This window comes from Columba livia, chromosome 2, assembly GCF_036013475.1.
Source record: "Columba livia isolate bColLiv1 breed racing homer chromosome 2, bColLiv1.pat.W.v2, whole genome shotgun sequence".
NCBI classification, from domain to species: domain Eukaryota; kingdom Metazoa; phylum Chordata; class Aves; order Columbiformes; family Columbidae; genus Columba; species Columba livia.
The window spans coordinates 161,366,670-161,389,997 of record NC_088603.1 but is presented as its reverse complement, the minus strand read 5'-3'; the positions used below and the strand labels follow the sequence as shown (position 1 = coordinate 161,389,997).

General features: G+C 55.6%; 1 protein-coding gene across 3 annotated transcripts; it reads right to left on the bottom strand.

The window, feature by feature from the left end:
* Positions 1 to 608: 608 nt before the first annotated feature.
* On the bottom strand, positions 609 to 22,991 carry LOC102098590 (1-phosphatidylinositol 4,5-bisphosphate phosphodiesterase gamma-1-like). Of its 3 annotated transcripts, XR_010470820.1 has the most exons (33): positions 22,030 to 22,991; positions 15,928 to 16,077; positions 15,724 to 15,817; positions 15,564 to 15,611; positions 14,856 to 14,955; positions 14,658 to 14,738; positions 14,537 to 14,571; positions 12,327 to 12,399; positions 12,116 to 12,217; positions 11,918 to 12,036; positions 11,670 to 11,755; positions 11,354 to 11,474; positions 11,086 to 11,254; positions 10,678 to 10,797; positions 10,372 to 10,479; positions 10,100 to 10,287; positions 9,694 to 9,894; positions 9,462 to 9,581; positions 8,444 to 8,627; positions 8,055 to 8,132; positions 6,960 to 7,063; positions 6,643 to 6,739; positions 5,340 to 5,406; positions 4,946 to 4,970; positions 4,754 to 4,858; positions 4,540 to 4,636; positions 4,188 to 4,412; positions 3,725 to 3,873; positions 2,830 to 2,944; positions 2,434 to 2,595; positions 1,958 to 2,046; positions 1,681 to 1,865; positions 609 to 1,604 (listed from the first exon to the last, which is right to left on the bottom strand). XR_010470820.1 is itself a non-coding variant. In XM_065054614.1 (32 exons), the coding sequence occupies exons 1-32, from the start codon at positions 22,247 to 22,249 to the stop codon at positions 1,553 to 1,555; spliced, it is 3,903 nt and encodes a 1,300-aa protein (XP_064910686.1). In that variant the 5' UTR covers positions 22,250 to 22,991; the 3' UTR covers positions 609 to 1,552. The 3 variants fall into 3 exon arrangements, 2 of the variants coding, with proteins under 2 accessions (XP_064910686.1, XP_064910687.1); XM_065054614.1 differs by lacking the exon at positions 4,946 to 4,970 and having other exon boundaries at positions 4,754 to 4,917; XM_065054615.1 differs by lacking the exon at positions 4,946 to 4,970 and having other exon boundaries at positions 4,754 to 4,917; positions 14,871 to 14,955.
* Positions 22,992 to 23,328: the final 337 nt, after the last annotated feature.

Below are 23,328 nucleotides of genomic sequence, written 5' to 3'. Positions count from 1 at the left end.
ATAGCCCTGTGTCCTCATGGCACAATGTCCCCATGGCCCTGTGTCCCATGTTGCTGTGGCCCTGTGTCCCCATAGCCCTGTGTCCTTGTGTCCCCATAGCCATGTGTCCCCATGGCCCAGTGACCCTGCATCCCCATAGCTGTGTGCCCCCATGACACTGTGTCCCATGTCCTCACAGCCCTATGTCCCCAGACCCCCCTGTCCCAATGGGCCTGTGTCCCATGTCCCCATAGCCATGCATCCCCACGATGCTGTGTCCTGCATCCTCATAGTGCTGTGTCCACTGTCCCTGTGTCCCACTGTCCCTCTGCCTCCTAGCCCGTGTCCCCTAGCCTCTGGTCCCGTGTCCTTGTGCCCCGTCCCATGGCCTATGTCCCTTGTCCCCTCCCTGGGTGGCCCTGCCCACCGCAGCACACACATCCCAGCCCAAAACCACACACCGCCTGGGTGTCTCCACCATCACTGGGACACGTCACAGGGACAAGGGTGACACCCTTTGCTCAGGAGTCCAGGACCACCAAGCCACTGCCCTGGGGACATCACCCAGGGTCATCAGTGGTGGGGACAGAGAAGGGTGGGGACCAGACCGCAGCGCCAGGATATAAATATTGGCTAAATAGATTTATTTTCATACAAAGAATACACAGATCCCTCCCTGCCAGGACACCCCGACCCCGGGGGACACCCCGAGATGTCCCCAGCCACCCCCCTGCCAGGCACCACCTCCATTCCCAGGGTTTGGTGCTGATGTTGGTGTCACCTTGGTGCCATCCTTGTTCCCATCCTGGGGCCACCTTGGTACCAGCATCTTGGGACACCCCATCACCAGCCACGGGGCACCCCCAGACTTGGTCTCCTGCTCCTTTGTGCCCATCCCGGTGACATCTCTGGACATTTTGGGGTGTCCCCACCACCCGTGGCTTAATACTGTGGCTGGTACAGACCCGCCCCCCCCGCTCCCCGCTGTATGTACACGCTGGATAAAATAAGAAAATACAGATATTTATAGTATGGGGGGGTGCAAAATGCCTCCCTCCCCAAATTGTCCCCAGTGTCCCCATCATGGTGGCTCATTGCCAGCCCATCCTGTCCTCTGTCCCCAGCTAGGAGGTGGCAAGAGGGGGTTGGCTGGTCCTGCCCCATCCTAGGGCTGGTTGGATACTGGGAGACTTTTCCTGTGCCTCAGTTTCCCTATCGGTTATGAGACTCATTGTCCCCCCCGCCATGGGTTGGTGGGACATGGAGGACATGGGTTGAAGAGGAGCTGTGGTGGCCACCCCAGAGACAGGGACATGGCCACCAGCCCCAGGGGACATGGGATGAAGCTGGAGGTGCCTGAGGATTTACGTCAGAGCATCCCACCTCCTGCTTCACCCCAGTGGAGAAATGTCACAGGCAGAGCTACCTGAGGTCCCCTTTTGTCCCCAAATTTGTCACATCGCTATCGTCCAGCCTTGGGCAAGGGGGAGTGTCCGGATTTGGCCACCCCCACCCCGCTTTGCAGCAGGAGAGGAGGTGGGGGGGGTCCACAGTGTGCTCGTGTCCATCCCGCTCAGCTGCGTTTGGTGACCATCTGTCGGTCCCTCTTCTTCTTCTCCATCAACCTGGTGGAGAGCAGGGTGGTGACCTTGGGGGCCCTCCTGAAAGGGACCACCCAAAGCACAGGGAAGGGACACTCACTTGCGGTTGCGGACTTCGGTGAGCTCCATGAGCCGCTCCTGGGCTGCCCGTAACTCATCGAGACGCTGCTGGTAACGGGAGTCGCAGCCGTTGGTGCGCTCGTAGCTGGAGACCTGGCTGGAGAGCTCGCTGGCGCGGTCCCGTAGCTGCTGGATGGATGAGTAGAGGTTCTCCTCATCTTCCTCCTGTGCCAACACAAGGGTATGAGGTTGGTAGAGTGGACAGGGTGCTGGGGAAACTGAGGCATGGGGTTCAGCAAGCCACCCAGGCCACCTACCTTGGCGTTGATGATCTCAATGTGGATGAGGAGGGCAGCGAGCTCCAGGTCCTCGCTGTAGCTGTTCTTCAGTGGCACTGACCTGTAGCCTGGAGACAACACCAAGACACAAGCTCAGCTCCATGGCAGGGTCCAAGCCCCTCACTATGGCCAAATCCCCAAGGAGATGGTGAATATGAACCATGGCCAGATTCCCAAGGAGAAGGCAATGACGACAAGCCATGACCGGATCCCAGATGAGATGATGAACCATGGCCAGATCCCTGAGAAGATTATGATTTTGACAAGCCATCGCCATATCCCAGATGAGATGATGACGATGAACCATGGCCAGATTCCCAAGGAGGTGATGATGATAATTGCAGGGAGGTTGGACTCCACGACCTTTAAAGGTCCTTTCCAACCCAAACCATTCTATGATTCCATGATTCTATGGTTCTACCATGATGATGATGGTGCAGATGGAGGTACCATACCTGTTTTGAGGCCCTTGACGGGGAAGGTGGCTTGTGCTAAGAAGTTGGGGTCGCTGAACATGTCCTCCTCGTACACCACAAAGCGGAGAAAGGCAAACTCGGGGTTGTTGATGTCGAAGACAAACTGCTTGAAGAGCCAGACGGGGTTGAAGCCGTTGTCAGCTGAGGGGATGAGGAGAAAGCAGAGAAGGTCAGAGCAGGGCTGGACACATGGATATCACCAGGAAGGCACCAGCACGTTAGTAGAAGATGCCTGTCCACTTCTCCATGAAGCCCAGCCTCATCACCCACATATCCAAGAGGACCCCAAAGGGAGCAGTTAAGGTTGTCCCAGTGTCCCCACTTCTCCCTGGGGAGCAGGGGCTGAGTGGGAACATCACCCACGTGGACTCTCACCTACGACATCTGTCTTATTCTTGCTGTTGTCATACTCGGAGCCACACACCTCCACCTCTACGAAAGGACACACAATGCTCCTCCCATTCTTGGGCAGATGCCGGGCACCGAGGATCTGCAAGAGGAAGAGGAGGGTGAGGTCTGGCTACATCAGAAGAGGAAGGACTTTCTAGGGCAACCCCATGGTTTGGCCACTTTAGAATCATAGAATCATTGAATGGCTTTGGTTGGAAGAGACCTTTGAAGATCATCTAGTCCAACCCCTGCCATGAGCAGGGACATCACCCAGATCAGGTTGCTCAGAGCCCTGTCCAGCCTGGCCTGGGATGTCTCCAGGAATGAGGCATCCACCACCTCTCTGGGCAACCTGGACCAGGCTCTCACCACCCTCATTGTAAAAGATTTGGGGCGTTTTGGGCTTGCCAAGGGTTTCATGGCCATAATTATCCACATCACACCTTATTTATGACCTTGGACTGGTCGTAGCTTGATTGCAGCTGTACTCACCAAATTATTTTGAAAAATGTTTGCTGCATTTGTGTCGTGCTCAAGGGACAGGTGCCTACAAGCCAACCCATCCTATCTCTTAGCACCAAAATTACCCAAGGGTTGGTTAAGGTATTTCTGGGCTTGTTTTATCTATTTTACCCTCCACCTTGCCCTTGCTCAGGTTGGGCTCAGCTCTGTGCAATTCTGGGGTTCTCCCCTGATAAAAATGATACTTCAAGCAGAGAAAGACCCACAAACCCAGGAGATCACAGGGTAACGATCTCTGTGGAGTGAATATGAGGCTGAAACATATAAAAACCACCCCTGGTTGACACAAAATGGAGGAAGAAGCAAACCCCATCTTGATGGTGACCACGGGGTGGACTTGTTGTCCTCGCCCACTTGCCTGCAGCTGCACCGTGATGGGCTCCACGATCTTCAGGCTGTTCTTGTCAAAGGGGTCGAACGTCTCGTCCCTCATGATGTCAGGCTGCAGGACGTAGCCACTGCGACCACCGAGCATGAAGAGCGCCTGGTTCAGCTGCATTGGTTTGTCTGTGGCCATGGGGACAGAGTAGCTCTGAGCTGTATGGCTCAGAGACCTCCCCAAGGTGATGGGCAACAAGTTCTGCCCTTGCAAAGACCCTACTAAGAGCCCCCAACCCTGTTTGGAGAAGTGATGCAGCTGGCTTTTGCATGAAGCCCCCAAGAAGTTCATGGAGATGTCCCCAACAGGATGAGGACAGAGGTTGGAGACATCATCCAAACAACCTCCAGCAACAGAACCCAGGACAAAGCCATCAGAGGTAGGGATTTTTAGGGTAACCTGATGGGATGAGCCCAGCAACAACCCCAGAAGCAGGATTTACCAGGCGTCTGGAAGTTGAGGGCCACAAGCTGGCTACCACAGATCCACATGGGCAATGGGTCGTAGTTGGAGGAGTCCAGGCGCTGCCCTTTGGGGTAGATGCGGCTGAGCTGGCGCCGGTTGTACTGCAGGAACTTCTTGCCCTTGCTGCGGTTGGCGTACTTCTCCGCCTTGGTCTCCGGGAAGGAGGACATGTCCCTGTAGCACGCTTTGTCTGTGCCGATCTCTGAAAGCACCAAGGTGGCCATCAGCGGAGTACACAGGGCTCTCAGGTGGCCCACGGGTTGGTCCACTTTGACCACTTGTTTTTTCCCACCCATGTTCATCCCATCACCCGCTTCTCCAGCTCTTACTGTCCTCATCGAACGGCACTGGGCGACAATACACAACCAGCTCGGAGAGCTCCAGTGCAATCTTCTTCCTCCTCTCCATGATCTTCCCCTCTTGCATCTGCACAAGAGAAAACAGGAGCTGAAGGTCTCAGCCTTCTCCTTTGGAGAAGTTGGGGACCATCCTGTGGGGGGTGGGACTGTCCACCCTCATCCTCTGCACCCTGACGCCCCTCACCCTGGCATCGGCGTTCTGTGTGGCCTCTCGGATCTTGGCCACCCACTCGCTGAGTTCCTCCTGCGTGTCCGCGGCAACGTCCAGTGACTGGGCTGCGTGGGACATCTGCTGGGAATGGATGGTGAAGACAAATGGTTTGGAGCTCCTCCCGTCTTTGGAGATAACTATAAGGACATCAGAGGGGGGCTTTACTCGAAGACATTCCCAACGGACGGCTCTGTGGAGCAAACGAAACCTCAGCGGTCCCGCTCCCGGGCCCCACCAGCCCCTCCTGGGACCCCACCAGCCGTTGGGGTCCTCCTCTTGTGAAGGTCCCATTTTTCTAATAATCGGTTTCAGCTCTCCATGCTGAAATGCATTTTCCTTTCAGCCAGGGGTAAATATCCCCTGGATCACCCAGGCCTCCGAATTCCTCTGAATCCCCCCAAAATCAACCAAATCCCTCAGAACCCAGCCTCGCGTTGCTCCCCAGCACATTGTGATGAGTTTGGGGAGCCTCAGCTCATGGCAATGAGCTTCAGCGTGGGGTGCGCGCTGTCTCGGCGGGTTCCCGCACCTGTGGCGGGGATGTGGTGGGGACACTCACCGACGTGGCAGGACGGCACGTCAATGAAGCCTTTCAAGAAGTTCCCCAGGGGGCTGTTTTCTGAGGACTGCAAGAGAGGAAGGAAGAGGGGACAGACTTTTTAGAAGGGGACAGACTTTTGAGCACGGCCTGTTGTGATAGGACAAGGGGTGACGGTTTTAAACTACAGGAGGGGAGATTCAGGCTGGGCGTAAGGAAGAAATTTTTGACACTGAGGGTGGTGAGGGCCTGGCCCAGGTTGCCCAGAGAGGTGGTGGATGAACCATCCCTGAGACATCCCAGGCCAGGCTGGATGGGGCTCTGAGCAACCTGAGCTGGTGAAGATGTCCCTGCTCATGGCAGGGGTGGGACTGGATGAACTTTGAAGGTCCTTTCACACCCAAATTATTCTATGATTCTAAGAGGGGGCGGTCGGGGAGGCATGCAAGGGCTGAACCTGGTGCTCGCTCCATTTGGCAGCCTCCCTCCAGCCCTCCTCCAAGTTTGGGCAAAAGCAAAGAAAAGACACCATCTTGGCAGGTTTTGCTCCACAGTTGAGGATCCTCCAGCCTCTGGATAAGGGTCTGGGCTGGTGTGGGGCCAGGAGCATCTTCCACCTTCCAGAAAGGGGTCTGGGCTGGTGTGGAGCTGGGAGCATCCCCCAGCCTCTGAATAAAGGTCCAGGCTGGAACCAGGACCATGAGCATCCTCCAGCCTCTGGACAAGAGTCCATGCTGGTGTGTGGCCAGGAACATCTTCCAGCTTCCAGATAAAGGCCTGGGATGGAACCAGGACTATGAGCACCCCTCAGCCTCTGGGTAAGGATCTGGGCTGGAGCCAGGACCAGGAGCATCCCCCAGGCTCTGGATAAGGATCTGTGTTGGCACAAGGCTGGGAGCATCTCCCAGCCACTGGATAAAGGTCCGGGTTGGAGCCAGGACCATGAGCATCCCTCAGCCTCTGGATAACGGTCTGGGCTGGTGTGGGGCCAGGAGCATCTTTCAGCTTCCAGAAAAGGATCTGGGTCAGCACAAGGCTGGGAGCATCCCCCAGCCTCCAGATAAAGGTCCAGGCTGGATCCAGGACCATGTGCATCCCTTAGGCTTTGGATGAGGGTCTGGGCTGGAATCAGGACCATGAGCATCTCTCAGCCTCCAAAGAAGAGTCTGGGTTGGCACGAAGCTGGGAGCATCTGCCAAACTCTGGATAAGGATCCAGGATGGAGCCAGGACCACGAGCATCCCTCAGCCTCTGGATAAGGATCTGGGTTGACACAGGGCTGGGAGCATCTCGGGTCCCTGGTTCATGGGAACATGGCACTCACAGCTTCATCCTGCTCCTGTGCTTGTGAGTTGACGATCTCCTCCACGTAGTTGGCTGGGAACCACAGCTGCTTCTTTCCCCCGTAGTCCCCCCGCCACCTGCAAGGAGTGAGAGGATCAAGGCAAATGGAACAATTTGGGGAGAGACAGGGGTGTTCGTGCTGCATGCAATTTTGGGGAGCGGTTGGAGAAGGGGTGGGGGGACAGAAAAGGAAGCAGTTAAAACCTACCACGGGATGACCCATGGGAAAACCCAAGGTGGCCCTTCCAGCCCCCACCCATGGCGATGGCCACCCAGGGGCCACCCAGCCGCCCTCACCAGCCGCCGTCCTGCTTATCGACGTTGTGGATGATGGCCTGCTTGCAGAATGACAGCTCGTCCTCCCGCTGCGCTTTGTAGTCGTAGAGAGCCTTCACTGTGCACTGGGCCACCGGAGAGAGGGACACATATCACCACCCAGCACCCAAGAACACTGGTGGGCAGTGCGCCCCACTCAGCTCCTCAAGCCCAACGACGGAACATGGGGGCTCCTGAGGGTCCAGCATCCTAAATGTTGCCTCCAAATTGACCATGCCAACAGTGAGACATGTTAGAGGGGACAGGAGAGCTGGTGCCAAGTGGTCCTGTAGGGCCACCACATTCAGCACAAAACAGGTTCTTCTTCTGGGTCTCCCAACAGTTTCTCCTGGTGCACTGAAGGTGTTAATCCCCCGATATTTCCACCCTGCCTGGACAAAAATCCCTTTGGGTGAAGCTTTCCCATGTCTGGTCTTAGCCTGAGAGCTGCTCTGCTGCAGAGGGACCTTTAAAGCACAGCAGAGCTGGCCCATGGGATTGAAGGATGACAAAGAAGGAACCTTGGGGCTCCACTCCAGCCTCCTCGAGGGTCATCTCTGAGACCAGCCTCGTCCTGAAGACCCCTGAGGATGGAGACTGGGTCAGCTCTGAGACCAACCTGGTCCCACAATCCTCTGAGCATGGAGACTGGGTCAGGTCCAAGTCTCCTCAAGTCCCAAAAACCTATGAGGATGGAGACTCAACCACCTGGGAACTGACTCTAAGTTTTCTCTTTCAGGGTTCCCCAAGACAAAGGGACCCATGGAGGTTTCCTCACTGTTGGGGCAAACTTGTGCCAGGACATTGCACCAGGGTGGCCTCTCTCCAGACCTCACCCACCATGACTTTACGATGCTGTTGGTGGAGCTTGGACTGTCCCCAAGTGATGGGGAGGTGAGGAAGGTCCCAACAGCTCCAAAATCAGAGGGTCAGAAAAATGCAGCAAAACATGACCACTTCTCAGGTCAGTGGTGGGAGATGTGGTGGATCCTGGGAGGACCACCAAGCAGCCCCAGCACTAGGATTATCATGTCCCACGACCCTCCACCTCCCAGGGACACCAGCTTGGCCACTTACCCTGGCCATCGGCATCTTGTTGGCCTCCACGTAGAAGTGGGGGGTCCGCACCTCATACAGGGCTCCATAGTCCAGCTCCTGCAAGCGAAGACACCTGAGTGGGTTACCTGGATGCAGACAGGTGCTACAGGGGGATGTGGTGGGAGCCAGGTCACCACATGTGATCAAGAGGACATTGAGAGGGACCTAATATTCCTAATATTGGAAGGGAACTATGGTGGAGATCTAACCATGGGCAATGGCTGAAGAATTAGCTTGGATGGTTCTGGTTGGGCATTACCCAAGAGGTTGGAGGACCCCTTCCCGCCATGGTGGAGCTGAGGATGGTGTTTGGTTGCCTGTGGCACAGAGCCCTCATCCCCACCATCTCCACCACCAGGAGCACTCACAGTTGTGCCCATCTTCTCCAGGGTCTCCTCGTTGATGGGGTAGCGCAACTTCATCTTGCGGTAGAGCGGGTGCTTCTCATAGTAGTTGACGAGGTCCACGAGACTCTCGAACTCAGCTGAGCTGCCCAGCATGAAGAGTCGACCTTCCTGCTGGATGCGGCAGTGCTTGATCTTCCCCTCCGCCCTGGGGTCGAGAGAGCCGTGGCGAAATCGTTGAATCATGGAATCATTTTGGTTGAAAGAGACTTTCAAGATCATCAAGTCCAAGCATTAACCCAACACTGGCACTTACCCATGTGCCTAAAAATGTAATCTGTGTCTCTTTTAAACACCTCCAGGGATGGTGACTCCACCACTGCCCTGGGAGGCCTGTTCCAATGCCCGACAGCCCTTTCCGGGACTAAATTGTTCCTAATATCCAATCTAAACCTCCTCTGGTGCAACATAAGGCTGTTTCTTCTTGTCCTATCACACGTTACTTGGGAGTAGAGATCAACCCCCTCCATGCTCCAACCTCCTCTCAGGCAGTTCAGAGATCAGAAGGTCTCCCCTCAGCTCCTGTTCTCCAGCTGAACCCCCCAGGTCCCTCAGCCGCTCCCATCACACTTGTGCTCCAGCCCCTCACCAGCTCCGTTCCCTTCTCTCAACTCGCTCCAGCACCTCAAATGCTTTCTTATAGTGAGGGGCCCAAAACTGATCACAGGATTTCAGGTGCACGATGACCAGACCTTGCCTCCATGATGGGGACAAGAAGGAGGTGATGCAGTGCCCCAGTGCTAAACCAGTGCAAGATGCCACAAGGGTGACCACCCTGAGGACATCGCTTTCTGATCACTGCCGCCTCCCCATGACAACATCTTGTGTCCCACCGAGTCACCCTACTGACCCAGAGCGAACACCTGCCATCCAGCATGGTGTCACAACCAACACGAGCCAAGCAGTTCTCAGCTTGACCAGCAACATGGGCACCGTGGCTGAGCCCAACCGGCCTTAGGGTTGCCAGGGTGGCCACGCTTACCGGAAGGAGATGGCGTAGGAGTTGGGTTCACTGCGCTTGCGCACCAGGAAGGCTCCATCCCGTGGGACCCTCATCAGCATGTGCTCAGCCTGCAGGCGCGTCAAGCTGGCGTGGTACCACCTGGCCAGGCAGAGAACGGAGGTGGTGGGTTGGCATTGACACCCAAGACCTGACACTGGGGTTGGAGAAGGCTGGTGGACCCAGGGGACCAAGGGGTGGGGACCATCCTCACTCTTTGCTCTCATGAGCGTTGGGTTGAGGGACGGGGTCCGTGAGGCGCATCTCAAACTCATTGCAGCGAAGTGGCACCTCACGGTAGTGGCAAATGAGGCTGTAGAGGCTGTCAAAGACCAGGTTGTCCGTCAGGTAGAACTTGGTGGCACCAGCCTCCTGCCGCGAGTGGATCCGGCAGTGCTGCACCCGGCTGGACCTCCTGCCACAGTGGTGGGGAGAAGGAAGGAGTGAATCAATTCAGGTCCATGTCCCCACCATCTCAAGTGTGGGGGTCCATGTACCACGCAAAAAGATGGCATTTCCACCCCAAAACACCATTCCATCCACCATCAGCTGGACATCTGGTGGGATGCCCAGGCTGGCTTGGAGAGGGTGGGATCCTGCCTTCCCCCCGGGGCTCCTACCAGAACGAGAGGGTGTAGTCACCCACGAAGGTCTCGCTCTCGCGCACCAGGAAGGTGCCGTCCTTGCCGCCTGTCTCGGTGCAGTACTCGTGCAGCAGCTTCTCGGCAATCTGCCGCCCATCACGGCCACCTCCCAGCTTCCCGTGGAACCACTTCTCCGTGAAGTGCAGCTCGTTGTTGTTGAACTCCTGCAAGTTCACCCCAAAATGGGAGAGATGCCATGAGTTAGTGTCCCCACCTCACCCCATGGGCACATTGTGCTTCACATGTACCTCTTTCTGCTCCACCTCCTCCTCATCTTCATTGAACTTGTAGCGGGATGTCTCCTCCGAGTAGTAGATCTTGTTGCTTGTCAGGACGAAATAATGGGGGCTCCAGGTCTGGGAGGGAAGAGCATCACCAAGGTTGGCAGGATGGTGGCATGAAGGGACGGGGCTTTGAGACCTCTGTTTCTGCCCCTGCCCCATCCCAATGGTCTAGGAGAGCCCATGCCCCATGCCCAACTCAAACCCTGATGCTCATCCCCATCCAACAGACCCTGCTCAGCCCCCAGCCATGAGTGGCAGGGAGACCCTTACGTGGTCGATGGGGTCTTCGAGGTAGAGGATGCCATTCTTGATGGAGTTGCTGATGTCATTCTCCGAGTAACTGGCAGTGGAGACCTCCTCATACAGGTTCCCTTCGACCAGTTTCTTGTGCTGGGGGCAAGCCCAGAAGGGGAGGTCAGCAGTGGGTATGGTATCCCCATCATGCTGAGCTCCCAAGCCCTCAGGCCACACTTGGGCTCCTCTAGTTTCTTTTCCACCACCCCCTGTTCTCCTTGACCCTCTCTTCCAGTAGGACATCTCTCCAATGTCCTACTGCATGTGCATAGAGGTATACCGCTCTTGAGTCCCAAGATTTGGGATAATCACCATCCTTCCCAGCTCAACACAGTCCTTGTCCCTCCCACAAAAAGGGGTTTTAAGGTGGTCCCTGCCCCACACCTTGATTAGGATCTTCTTCTTGAGCTGGGTGGGTGAAGGCAGCTCGTCAGCATTGATGTCCACCGGCTTGGTGAGCAGCATGTCCCCGAAGACCTTCTTGAAGTGGGAGGCCATGTTCCTCTGCTGGACGATGCTGCAGTGGTCTTCGATGGAGAGGATGATGGGGAACCTGGAGGAAGCAGGTGGGAATGGCGGCTTGGGATGAAGGTGAAGGAGAGGTTGCCTGCCCAGCCCAGAATTGGGGTGTCATTGGGCAGCTGGAGCTTACTCGGAGGTGACGAATGCGTGCTCCTTGATGGTGTGCAGCACATCCAGGAACTTGATCTTGGAGGTGAGCGTGTGGCCATGGTAGATGATAGGGAGATCGTCTGGGCCATCCCAGCAGTCCACTGAATGGGGAGACACCTTGGTCAACACATGCTGGTCACCAGCTGTTCACTGAGGACCATGTTTTCCAGCCCTTGAAGGACATGGAAGATCGCCCCACCCTGGCACTATGGGATGGGTATAGGGGACGGTCATCTGGTGCAACACAGGGTTCTGGGGTGGGCTCAGCATCTCTGCGGGGTGCTGAGGGGACTCACGCTCAATGCAGCGGCAACCCATGCGCAGGCAGCGGGCGTATGCCTCCAGGGAGGACTCGCTGGAGAACTGATCTCCTGTTAGATACCTGCAGAGAATGAGAATCATAGAATCATAGTATGATTTTGGTTGGAAAAGACCCCCAGGATCATTGAATCCAACTGTCAGGATCATCAGTGGCCAGAGCTGCCCCAGCTGAGGTGACGGGATGCTAATGGTGGTCCCCAAGGAGAGCCCACCCTGTCCTTACGTGTTGTGGGAGGAGGAGATCCAGTACTGGGACAGGGGATGGTTCATCTCCTCAGGCACCACGCGCTCATATTTGGCGTCCATCACCATATTCTCCTTGGAGAAGAGGTACGTGAGGAACTATAGGGGAAGCAGAGAGGTCAAAGCCTGCCAGGGCTGGGGAGACAACCCAGGGTGGGTGCTCTGTGGCTCCACCCACCTCATCCAGCTGGAAGGAGGGGTCTGCCACCTCATTGGAGCCCTCCTTGAGGTAGGTGCACATGTAGTCCCGCACCATGCCCATGTCGCTGGCCCAGGGTTCCTGTGGTGAAACGTGGCCATCGTTACGGGATAAACCAGGCTGGGACAGCCCATGAGGGTCCCCTAGGTTGGGGCTGAGAGGGACACCACAGGAGTCTCTAAGAACCCACCTTCTGGTCATGCAGCAGGAACTTCTGGAAGTCATAAAGGGAGACTTGGCACAGCTCAGGGCGGTCCACGTTCCTGGGACATGGAGCAGCCATCAGCAAGGACTGGGAGCAGGAGTTGGGGTAGACCCCATGGGAGAGTTGAGGCCACCAGGGTCCAGCTGCAGCCCCACCTTCTGGTGCCCCCCAAGGTCCTGTCCCACTCCTGCCAGCTGTGCGCAGGTCATGGAGGTGCAAGGGGCACCACGAGCTGGTGGGTGCTGCTGGAGCAAACACTCCCAGTGTCACCCTGTGACATGAGAGAGGCGGGTACACAGCCAGAGCACCCAGCGCTGCCAAGGATCATAGAATCACAGAATGGTTTGGGTTGGAACGGACCTTCAAAGCTCACCCATTCCAACCCCTGCCATGAGCAGGGACATCTTCATACAGCTCAGGTTGCTCAGAGCCCCGTCCAGCCTGGCCTGGGATGTCTCCAGGGATGGTTCATCCACCACCTCTCTGGGCAACCGGGGCCAGTGTTTCACCACCCTTTTGTAAAAAATTTCTTCCTCATGTCCAGGTTGAATCTCCCCTCCTTTAGTTTAAAACTATCATGCCTTGTCCTATCACAACAGGCCCTGCTCAAAAGTCTGTCCCCATCTTTCTTATCGGCCAGAATCATTTTTGTTGGAAGAGACCCTCAAGATCATTGAGTCCAACCATCACCTAACTCTGGGATTAGACCATCTTACTAAGAACTTTATCTATGCACCTTTTAAACCCCTCCAGGGATGGTGACTCCAGCACTGCCCTGGGCAGCCTGTTCCAATGCCCGACAGCCCTTTGGGGAAGAAATTGTTCCCCAGATCCAACCTCAACCTTCCCTGGTGCAACTTGAGGCCGTTTCCTCTTGTCACTTGTTACTCTAGAGTAGCACATTCCCGCTCACATCCCTGCTCCCATCCCCTCTCACATTCCCGTTCCCAGCCCTGCTCATCTCTTCTCATCCCTGCTCCCATCCTGGTTCCCATTGCTGCTCTCATCCCACTTCCATCCCAGTTCTCATCCCACTTCCAACCCAGCTCCAATCCTTGCACCCATCCCCTCTACCATCCCTGGTCTTCCCTGTTCCCTTCTCTGCTTATCCCTTCTCCCATCCCTTCTCCCATCCCTGTTCCCATCCCCTCTACCATCCCTGCTCATCCCTTCTCCTATCCCTGTTCCCATCTCCTCTCCCATCCCTGCTCCCTTCTCCTCTCCATACCCTGTTCCCATCTCCTCTCCCATCCCTGCTCACCCTGTCTCCCATCCCCTCTCTTATCATTGCTCATCCTTTCTCCCATCTCTGCTCCTATTCCCACTCCTATCCCTACCCCTCCAACCATGGTCTCCATCCCCACCATTTTTGTCCTAAAGACCTGACCATGAGGCCTACTAGAAGGTTAACATTAGACGAATAATAGGTGAGATGCGTAGTAATAGTTAACTTCTGACTGGAGAACAAAGCCTATCCTGGAATTGAGAAGTCAGCCATGAACAGTGGATTGAGTACCTAGTGATTTTGTGGATGTGCTTAATCCAAAGGAAACTTTGCTCATTATAATATCATTTTAATCCCAAACTGCACCTCCTCATTGAAGGTTACCTGCCTCCAGGAGAAGAGGCCTACTCGCTGAGCACACATAGGAAGAATAGTGTTATAGAACTTGTATGCAAATATTAAAATCATAGGATCATTTTGATTGGAAGAGACTCTCAAGATCACAGAGTACAATCATAAGCCAACTCTGGCACTGACTCATGTCCCTAAGAACCTCATCTATGTGTCTGTTCAACCTCTCCAGTGATGGTAACTCTACCACAGCCCTGGGCAGCCTGTTCCAATGCTTCACAACCCTTTCCAGGAAGAAATGTTTCCTAATATCCAATCTGAACCTCCCCTGGCACAACTTGAGGTCGTTTCCTCTCATCCTGTCACTTGTTACTCAAGAAATCAACACTCTTCATGCTCCAGCCTCCTTTCAGGCAACTGCAGAGAGCAAGAAGGTCTCTCCTCAACCTCCTGTTGTCCAGAAAAGGAGCTTCTCCTGACACCGGTGGAAATGCAGCACCATCTGGACCCTGCACTCTCCCCAGGCTCTGCCCCACAGCCTGGTGGCTTTGCCCACCCAATGAATCCAACACTTCGAGGCTTGGCCCGGATGGGAGCCCGGGGGTTCCCGGGTACTCACCGCAAGGGGAAGGAGAGCTCCAGCTGCTCAATGACCTGCAACGTAAAGGAGGGGAACAGATTTAGCTAGGATGCACCACACCAGGTAGGGGATGCTCAGGAGAACAAGCTGTGGCTCTTACCGACTTCTGTGCATCAAACATCAGGTTTTTGTAGAACTGGATGAAGTGGGAGAAAGTCATCTCATTCCTGGCTTCCACCTCCTGTGGGAAACAGTGATGCATGAAAGCAAGGCCAACCAACTGGAGCCAACAACAGCAGGGATGGCTCCAACACAGCTGTGAGGTCTTGAAGAGGTTCTCCCTGTATAGCTGGGGTACCTGTGGGGTCCTTACCACGAGCTTGTCCCTCAGGAACCTCATGTTGGGGACACGGTAGTTCACCTGGGGCAGCATGGCCTTCAGGTCCTTCACTGTGATGCTGCAGAGGGATGACACGGTGTCAGGATAACCCCTGGATGGGTCTCAATTCCTGACACTGAGGGTCCCACCCCAAATCCTGGTGCCAGCATGGTCTCTGGCATGGGACGCCACACCATATTGGGCTGTGGACCCCTATGGTGGCACAGGACCCCTTATTACATGGAGTCTGCCACAAGCGTGAGCAGAAGGTCAGGCTGAAGAAGCACATCTGGAAACCAACCACATGCTCTAAGCCATCATCCCATCTGGAGACGATGCTCATCGCCGTAATAATTTAAGTCCACATTCACTTGATTTGGGATTTTTCTAGTCTTGGGGTGATGTTTATGGGCTGCATTAATGGTCCAGCTTCTCCTGGCACTGGTGGAAATGCAGCAGCGGGTGTCAGGGCATCGGGGTCCCTGTAGTCCCTATAGTGGCAAGGAGGGCACCTGCACCTGAGTCTGATTTTTGGTGCTTTTGAGAGCCCCAAATAACCTGGTACTACCTTGCCGCACAAACCCCGCTCCCAGCCGGGCTCAGTCTCAGATTTGGGGTGCAACTGGGGGGATACAACCCCATCCAGCCAAACCCACCTTCCCACCATGGGACTGTCTCAGTGCTCACCTGCCTTCCCGTGACCGGTCCATCCCGTCAAACTGTTTACGGAGCCACCTGGGAAGGAAGGGATGGACAGACGGCACTCAGCCCCATGGAGGACTAAACCCAGGGTGGCTTTGTCCCCTAGACATGAACTGGAAAATGAGATCTGCTGGTCCTTCCTCACCTCTCGATCTGCAGCGGGGTCTGGGCTTTCTGGGTGTCCGCCACCAACCAGTTGAGGCCCGTTATCCACAGGTTGATGTCCTCCTCGCAGAAAGCTGGAGGAGGAAGAGGAGGGCGGTGAGGTTGGGATGGGGGAGATGGGATGCCGGGGAGGTGGTGAGACCTTAAGGGTAGCCATGGGGAAATGGGGAGGGAGACCACGCACCAGCAACACTAAGCGTCCGCAGCCTGAAGTCCATCCCATAGAGGATGATGAAGCACATGGTGAAGTCGAGCTTGCGAGCATCTTCGGGGTAGCGCTCGAAGTCCCGTGAGTTCTTCCCCAGGCGGATCTCCTTGATCTCCCGAATGTCGACTGCAGGGAGAGAGGGACATGGGATGGTTCCCAGCCACCCTGCTACTGCAGAACCATACGTGTGGCTCGGGGAGGCTGGAGGAGATGGAACTGCCAGGAGACCGCATGACCTCTGAGGAGACTTGTCCCCAGGATGGGGTGTCTCCATGGCACTGCCAGAGGGTGTGTGATGGTATTGTGAGTGCTCTGGCCATGTGTCCTCCAGGGAGATATGTCCCTGCTGCCCTCCAGTAATGTGTCTGTTGGTGTGATGGCACCGTGGGTATTGTCCTTCAGGGAATCGTGTCCCCAGAATGGGGCATCCCTGTGGCACTGCATAATGGCATCATAAGTGCCATGGCCATGAATCATCCAGGGATCTGTGCCCTTGGGACAGGGTGTCCCTGCAGCACTGCTGTGTGACAAGCACCATGGTTGATGGGTGCATGCGTCCTCCAAGGACCCATGTCCTCAGGATGAGGTGTCCCTGTAGCACTGCTGTAGCTGTGTGACAGCATCACAGCTGCCATGGCCACATGTCCTTCAAATAACTTTTTCCCCAGAACAGGGCATTTCTGCAGCACTGCTGCAGCTGTGTCACAGCACCATGGGTGCCATGGCCATGTGTCCTCCAAGGACCCATGTCCTCAGGATGGGTTGTCCCTACAGCACTGCTGCAGCTGTGTGACAGCACCACGGGTGCCATGGCCACATGCCCTCCAGGGACCCATGTCCCTAGGACAAGGTACTCCTGTTGTAGCCGTGTGACGGCACCATGGGTGCCATGGCCACGTGTCCTCCAGAAAGCCACATCTCCATGTCCCTGCCGCTCTGCCCCCAGCCGTGTGATCGCACACAACTGCTGTGTGTCCCCCAAGGGTCCATGTCCCCAAGACGGGGTGTCCCCACAGTGCTGCCCACCGGTTTCCCAGCTTCACGGGTGCCACGTGTCCTCCAGGCTCAGCCAGCCCCATCCCAACCAGCACATCTCCAAACACCTCTCCTCCCCATGATAGACCCCGTTCCAGGACAGGCTGAGCTCATCTTTAAATATAAGACGTCTGCCCAAAAGCGACAATTTGGAGCCCTGGCAGCCCAGACCACAGGGCGTTTCTTTCCTGCCACGCTGCTCTCTCATTATCTCGCTATATAAAGCCCCGACGGCGACGGGAGGGTTGGGTTTCCGGACCGTTGTCTTCCTCACCATTACACCACCGAGGGAGATTTCCAGCCCCTGGTTTTGCCGAGCAGACGTGTCCGACTGAGAGCAGAATAATAATATGATATTATTAATAACACCCAAAGTTCTCGATACTGTGACCATCACCCCTGGGCTGATTTACTCTCCTGGGCTGAGGCAACGGCACCAGAAAGGGTTTTGTGAGGCTGAGGGAGGCCGGACCACCGTGCTGGGGTATTGTATTGCTGAGGAAATGGGTCATTTCCCAGAGAATTTCCAGCCCGGCCGCGTTTCCGATGCGGTGGTGGGGAAGGGTGCAGGCGTGCCGGTGCCTTGATGGAAAACCTCAGCTGAATCCAAAGAGGGAAAAGAAAAGCCGAATGCTGGGAGGAATAAGGGATGAGGGAGAAATTTGGGCTGATTAAGCAAGAAAAGTGGTGTAGAACAGTTTTTCTTGGCGGAATAGCTCCAGAAAACACTGGAGGCTTTATCTAGCCTCCCCTCGCTGGAGGAGCGCAAGCCAAATTTCACGGGTGGTGGTGGGATTTTAGCACAAGCAATGCAGGGGGTGTCCATACCCCTTTGTGTGTGTTCTGAGCCTGGATCTCAAGGAATTAAACCCTGTTGCTGGTACTATGCACCCCCCATGGCTTGGAGAAAACCAGCTTCAGTACAAATAGGTAGATATTTGGGGGTAAAAATGGATTTACAGTTTAAAAAAAGGACACTCATCCACAAATCTGTGCGTCCACAAGGTAAAAGACAGGGGTGAGAAGCCGGTGGCTACCAGGGCTCTGTCAAGATCCCATAATGCAGCCACCCCCTGATTCAACACTGCCAGGATCCGTCCTCAGGGCACTGACGCTGCCAATAATCATAGAATCACAGAATAGTTTGGGTTGGAAGGAGCATTTGAAGGTCATCCAGTGCCACCCCTGCCATGAGCAGGGACATCTTCACCAGCTCAGGTTGCTCAGAGCCCCGTCCAGCCTGGCCTGGGATGTCTCCAGGGATGGTTCATCTACCACCTCTCTGGGCAACCTGGGACAGTGTTTTATTACCCTCATTGTAACAAATTTATTCCTTACATCTGGCCTGAATTTTCCCTCTTTTAGTTTAAAACCATCACCCCTTGTTCTATCACAACAGGCCCTGCTCAAAACTCTGTCCCCATCTTTCTTATCAGGCCCTTTTAATTAATGAAAGGCCGCACTAAGGTCTCCCTGGCGCTTCTCCTCCCCAGGCTGAACCCCCAGCTCTCTCAGCCTTTTTCCCCAGAGCTGTTCAGCCCTCGGCCCATTCCCGTGTCCCTCCTCTGTCCCGCTCCAACAGCTCCATGTCTGGCTGGTGCTGGGACCCCAGAGCTGGACGCAGAGCTCAGGGGGGCTCAGGACATGGGGGCACAGGGGCAGGATCCCCCCCTCCACCTGCTGCTCACGCTGCTCTGGGTGCAGCCCAGGGAATGATTGATTTCCTGGGCTGTGAGCACAAGTTGCCGGGTCATGTCCAGTCTTTCATCCACCAGAACCCCCAAGTTCTTCCCCGCAGGACAATAGGCCCGGCCCCATGAAAAGCCAGAGGAAGAGGGAGCGGCGCAGGGCTGCACAATGCAACACGGCTGGCGGCTTCCTGGAAACCACATCTGCAGCGGATTTGCAGCGATCATGTCAGAACGAATGTCTCCAAACTCCTCCCCGCATTGTCTCAGGGGTCCCGGGCGATTAAAACATTCTGTAAGTTGGTTCCAGCTGCAAAAATCCCTGTTCTCTTCTAATGCAAAACCAGCAGTGCGGTGCAAAGAAGGTTTTAAATGTGGTGGTGGTGGGAAGATGATGTAGGACCAGAGTCTGCCCAGTAGCTTTTAGGGATGCTGAGAGCCTGGGAGTTTTCTTAATGCATTAGGAGAAAAGCAAAGCAAAGTGGTTGGAGGGAATGGTTGTGCTGGGAAATCCTGCTGGCCGGGGTGGTCCATGGTAGCACAAGCCGTGTCCCCTCCTGTTCACCTCGGTCACCTCTTCTTGCAGGACACGTGGCAGCTCAGACCCTCCTGTACAGGGGGATTAGGTGACCACATCCCCCATGGCTCCCCATGGTGTTGTAAAGCTGATTTAAAACCACAAAGAAAAGATTTCCTGGCCCAGCAGTGTTAAAACCCATCTGGTTTTACTCCCTAAATGGTCCTATTTATAACTATTGGGCATTAGTGAGGCTGAAGGCGTGATCCCAATTACCCAGTGTCGCGGCAAACCAGGTTGCAAACCACCCCACGATATGCTCCGAGGTTTGCCGAGGTGCCTTCACTCCTTTATCTTCTAATTTCTTCCAAAGATCCCTTTTGGGCTGTTTTCCGCTAGATTTCATCCTTGCACTGGGGACCGGGGTCTGCAGAGGGTGATGAGCTGGAAACCCTTTGGGATGAGGCTGATTTTGGAGGTGACGCTCCAGGCGACCCCATCCGGCATGGACACGTGTCCATCAGCTGCTTAACGAAGCGTGTAATTAGTTTGCATGGTGTGGGACTTCTTGGCGAGAGTCAAGATCCGTGTCAGTCCATAACAGAGACATCAACATTGTCACTTGTCCCCGCTAATCCCTCTGCAAGCGGATGCCTGGTTGAAGCGGGGATGTAAAATGACCCAGGCAGGCATGAGGTTGCGTGTGGGGAAGGAACGAGGTCCCAGGAATGAAACGGAGATTCTGGAGCTTCCATAAATTCATGGTGAGTATGAGGATGTGAGAGCACAGAGCGGGGCTGGACCAGGGGGTGAAGATGCTCCAGCCCAGCACCAAGACCAGGATTTATCCCACCCAGAGCTGGGGGAAATGGGTGGTGGGGTTAGATGGCAGGATTGAACCATTTCCAGAGGGATTTTCCCTTTTGTTTTTTCCCTTCTGGATGACCCTTTATTCTCATGGAAGGGTTTGGGTTGTTGTGTGGGAGAAGCCAGATTCCAAAGCATCAGTGGGGAAACTGAGGCAGGAGATCTAGAGCAACCTGAGCCCCTCACTCAGCTGTGCATGGTGCTTCCAAATTAAAACAAAGAGTGGTAAATGCATAATTTCCAAGACCAGAGAATGAGCTCTTTCCTGTGAGGACCAAAATCACTTCTCCATGCCCAGCAGCCCAAGCAGAAGCTGAGCCCCCACTGGGGATTTTGCTCCATCTCATGAAAAATTAGTGATGGGTGGTGATTTTGGAGTGAGTAATTGAGTGATTTTTAAGGACACTCCCTAAGCCCTCCTGGGGAAAAAGCATCTGTCACCTCCCAAACTTCCAGGGTGGACTTTGCCACCATCCAGGTGAGATGATGCCCCAAAACTGGGTTCTTCCTTGGATGGGGATGAGGTGACAGTATGGTTCTGTGTCACCTCAACCCTGTGTTTTCATCACTTGGCTCTTTTTAGCTCAATTTAAGAGGAGGTGCAAGTCTGGAGGTAACAAGCAACCAGGTAACAAGCACCAAGGCATGGAGCCCCACCAAAGCTTAGTGGTGGGACTGTGTCCCAACAGCCTACCAGTCACCAGTGAATCCACAAGGAAGGGTGATTTTTATGGATCCTCCAGCAGGAGCATCTCCTGTGTTGGAACCCAGTGCCACCAGGCCCTACCAGTTCAAGCGCCATTTAAACTTTGATGCGTCAACGCATGTGGTGCAGAGCCCAGCTGGCCATGTCCTCTCTGGGCTGCATGGGGCCACCACCATGCTCCATCCCATGCTGCTGGAAGCCTGAGCACCTCATTTTTGGAGTTAAAAGCACTGTGAAGAGGCAAGGTGGTAGCTGGCTCCTTCACCTCCTTGCCAGGTTCCAGGGATTAAAAGGCAGCAAGTTGAGCCCCATGGCAAGTTATGGACCAGTTGAGCCATGATGGTGGAGGTGAGGGTTGCTCAGCTTAGCAGCTCCAGCATTTGCATCTCCACGTGAGGAAGATCCCGTCATGGCAAGGCTTCCCACCGTGGTAGGACACCCCACCATATTCAGACACCCCACCATGGTAGAACAACCCACTGCGGCTGGGTGCCCCACCATGGTCAAGCATCCCACCATGGTCAAGCACCCCACTAATTCCAGGCAGCCCACGTCAACTGAACACCCTCCTGTGACCAGGCACTCCATCGTGGTGGTCATTCCACCATGGCCAGGCACCTCATTGAGGACAGGCACTCCTCTATGTCCAGGCACCCCAATGTTGGAGGCACCCGACCATGGCCAGCCACCCCAACACAGCCAGGTACCCCACTGTGGCTGGACACCACACTGTAGCTGAGCATCCTACCACAGTAGGACCATGGTAGGGCAACCCATCATGGCTGGGCACCTCACAACCAATCACCCTGCTACTGTAAGACATCCCACCAATGACTAGGCACCCCACGGCCAGGCACCCCACCACAGCAGGACATCCCACCACGACCAGATAACCCACAGCTGAGCACCCCACCATGATAAGACATCCCACCACGTCCAGGCACCCCAGAGCCAAATATCCCGCCATGGTAGGACAACCCACCACAACCAGACACCCCACGGCCAGGCACCCCACCATGGTAGGACATCCCACCACAACCAGGCACCCCACAACAAGTCATCCCACCAGGGTAGGACATCCCACTACAAACAGACACCCCATGGCCAGGTACCCCACCATGGTAGGACATCCCACCACAACCGGGCACCCCAGAACAAGTCATCCCACCCTGGCAGGACATCCTACCACAACCAGACACCCCACCACAGTAGGACATCCCCCTGGCACCTCCCCAGCCCCCAGCACCGCTGCCACCGATACTCACTGTCCCCCTCCACCTTCTCGGGAGTCCGGCTCCAGATGATCTGCCGGGTCTCCAGCTTCACCTGGAAGGTCCTTCGCTCCGGCCTCTGTGACTTCTTCTGATAGAACAAGGTGAGGACGGTGCCCATCTCCAGGCAGCGGAGGATCCTGCCCATGTCCCCTGCCTCCATCCTGCCGTCCTCCAAAAAGCCATTGACGCTGTTGAGCCTGGCCATGGACATCTTCACTGTGCGGCCATCGCCCGGAGGAGCCGCAGAGCCGGGGTTGTCTCATGCAGGAGAGGACAAACCAAATCGCCGAAATCTCCCTGGGGATTTTCTCCACTCGCCCCGGGTTTCCTCTACGGCCGATGTCCCCTCCGCCGCGCCACGGCCACGGCACGGAGCCGGGTTTGGTGGCAGCGGGGAGGAAGAGGGTGGGCTGGAGGTGCTGTGACCTTCTTGCCGAGGCTGAATCCGGCCCCGGCGTTGGCATCCAGTGGCGGTGGGAGCAGATGGGCAGCGCTGGTGGCGATGGCCTTGCGGTTCAGAGCCGGCGGGGGGTTAAAAACCATCCGGCCACCTCAGGACGGCGGAGGCACTTTTGTGGGTGAAAAAGGGTGGCGTGCGGGGAGAAAACCAGCCAAAAAAAGAAAAAAAAACAACAAAAAAAAAGCAAAGTCACCCCAAAATCGATGCGTTGAGGTGGTGGATCCCACCCCGGCCTCCGGGCCAAGCGGGGCCGGGGCTGGGAGATGGGTGCGGCGAGGGGGTGCCGAGGGGTGCTCGGGCAGCCTGGGGAGCAGAGGGGCCTCCGTGGGGTGGGATGCGGGATGCGGGATGCGGGATGCGGGGTTAGGGTGGTGGTAGGTGGGTGGGGAGAGGGGGGGGCTCCCACCAGCCGCCCGCAGCCCCTCTCCTCCGCTTCTTAATTTCGGGCTGATGAAATGGACGCCCAGAGGAAACTGCAATCACACATGGCCGGAAAGAGATCAGAAAGGAATTTAAAAAAAAAAAAAAGAACCAGGATCTTGGAGAAAGGAAAATCCAAACGGCGGAAAAGACGTCCGAGGGTGACATCTAGAGGGACTCAAGATGGGGAGCGGCTTTGTTGGGGTGCTTATTGGGGGGCACCCCGGGATGGGGACGGGGTCACCTGGGTGGAAATGTGGTTGTTTGGTAAAAAAGGGTTAAAGATAAGGAAAGCGGCTGTTGTGGATTTAACTCCTGGCTGTCCTGGCTTAGGGACCGAAGCCTCGTGAGTGACTGCGACTGCAGTCACTCCTGTTACGAGTTGTGTCCTGCCTCAAATATAAGGGAAG

Excerpts from the sequence above, each read along its gene's own strand:
- LOC102098590 (XM_065054614.1), bottom strand. The coding sequence starts at position 22,249 with ATGTCCATGGCCAGGCTCAACAGCGTCAATGGCTTTTTGGAGGACGGC. Across the intron at positions 14,956-15,563 it reads GACCGGTCACGGGAAGGCAG|CATCACAGTGAAGGACCTGA; the intron begins GTGAGCACTGAG and ends ATCCCTCTGCAG. Across the intron at positions 10,480-10,677 it reads TCGAAGACCCCATCGACCAC|ACCTGGAGCCCCCATTATTT; the intron begins GTAAGGGTCTCC and ends CTTCCCTCCCAG.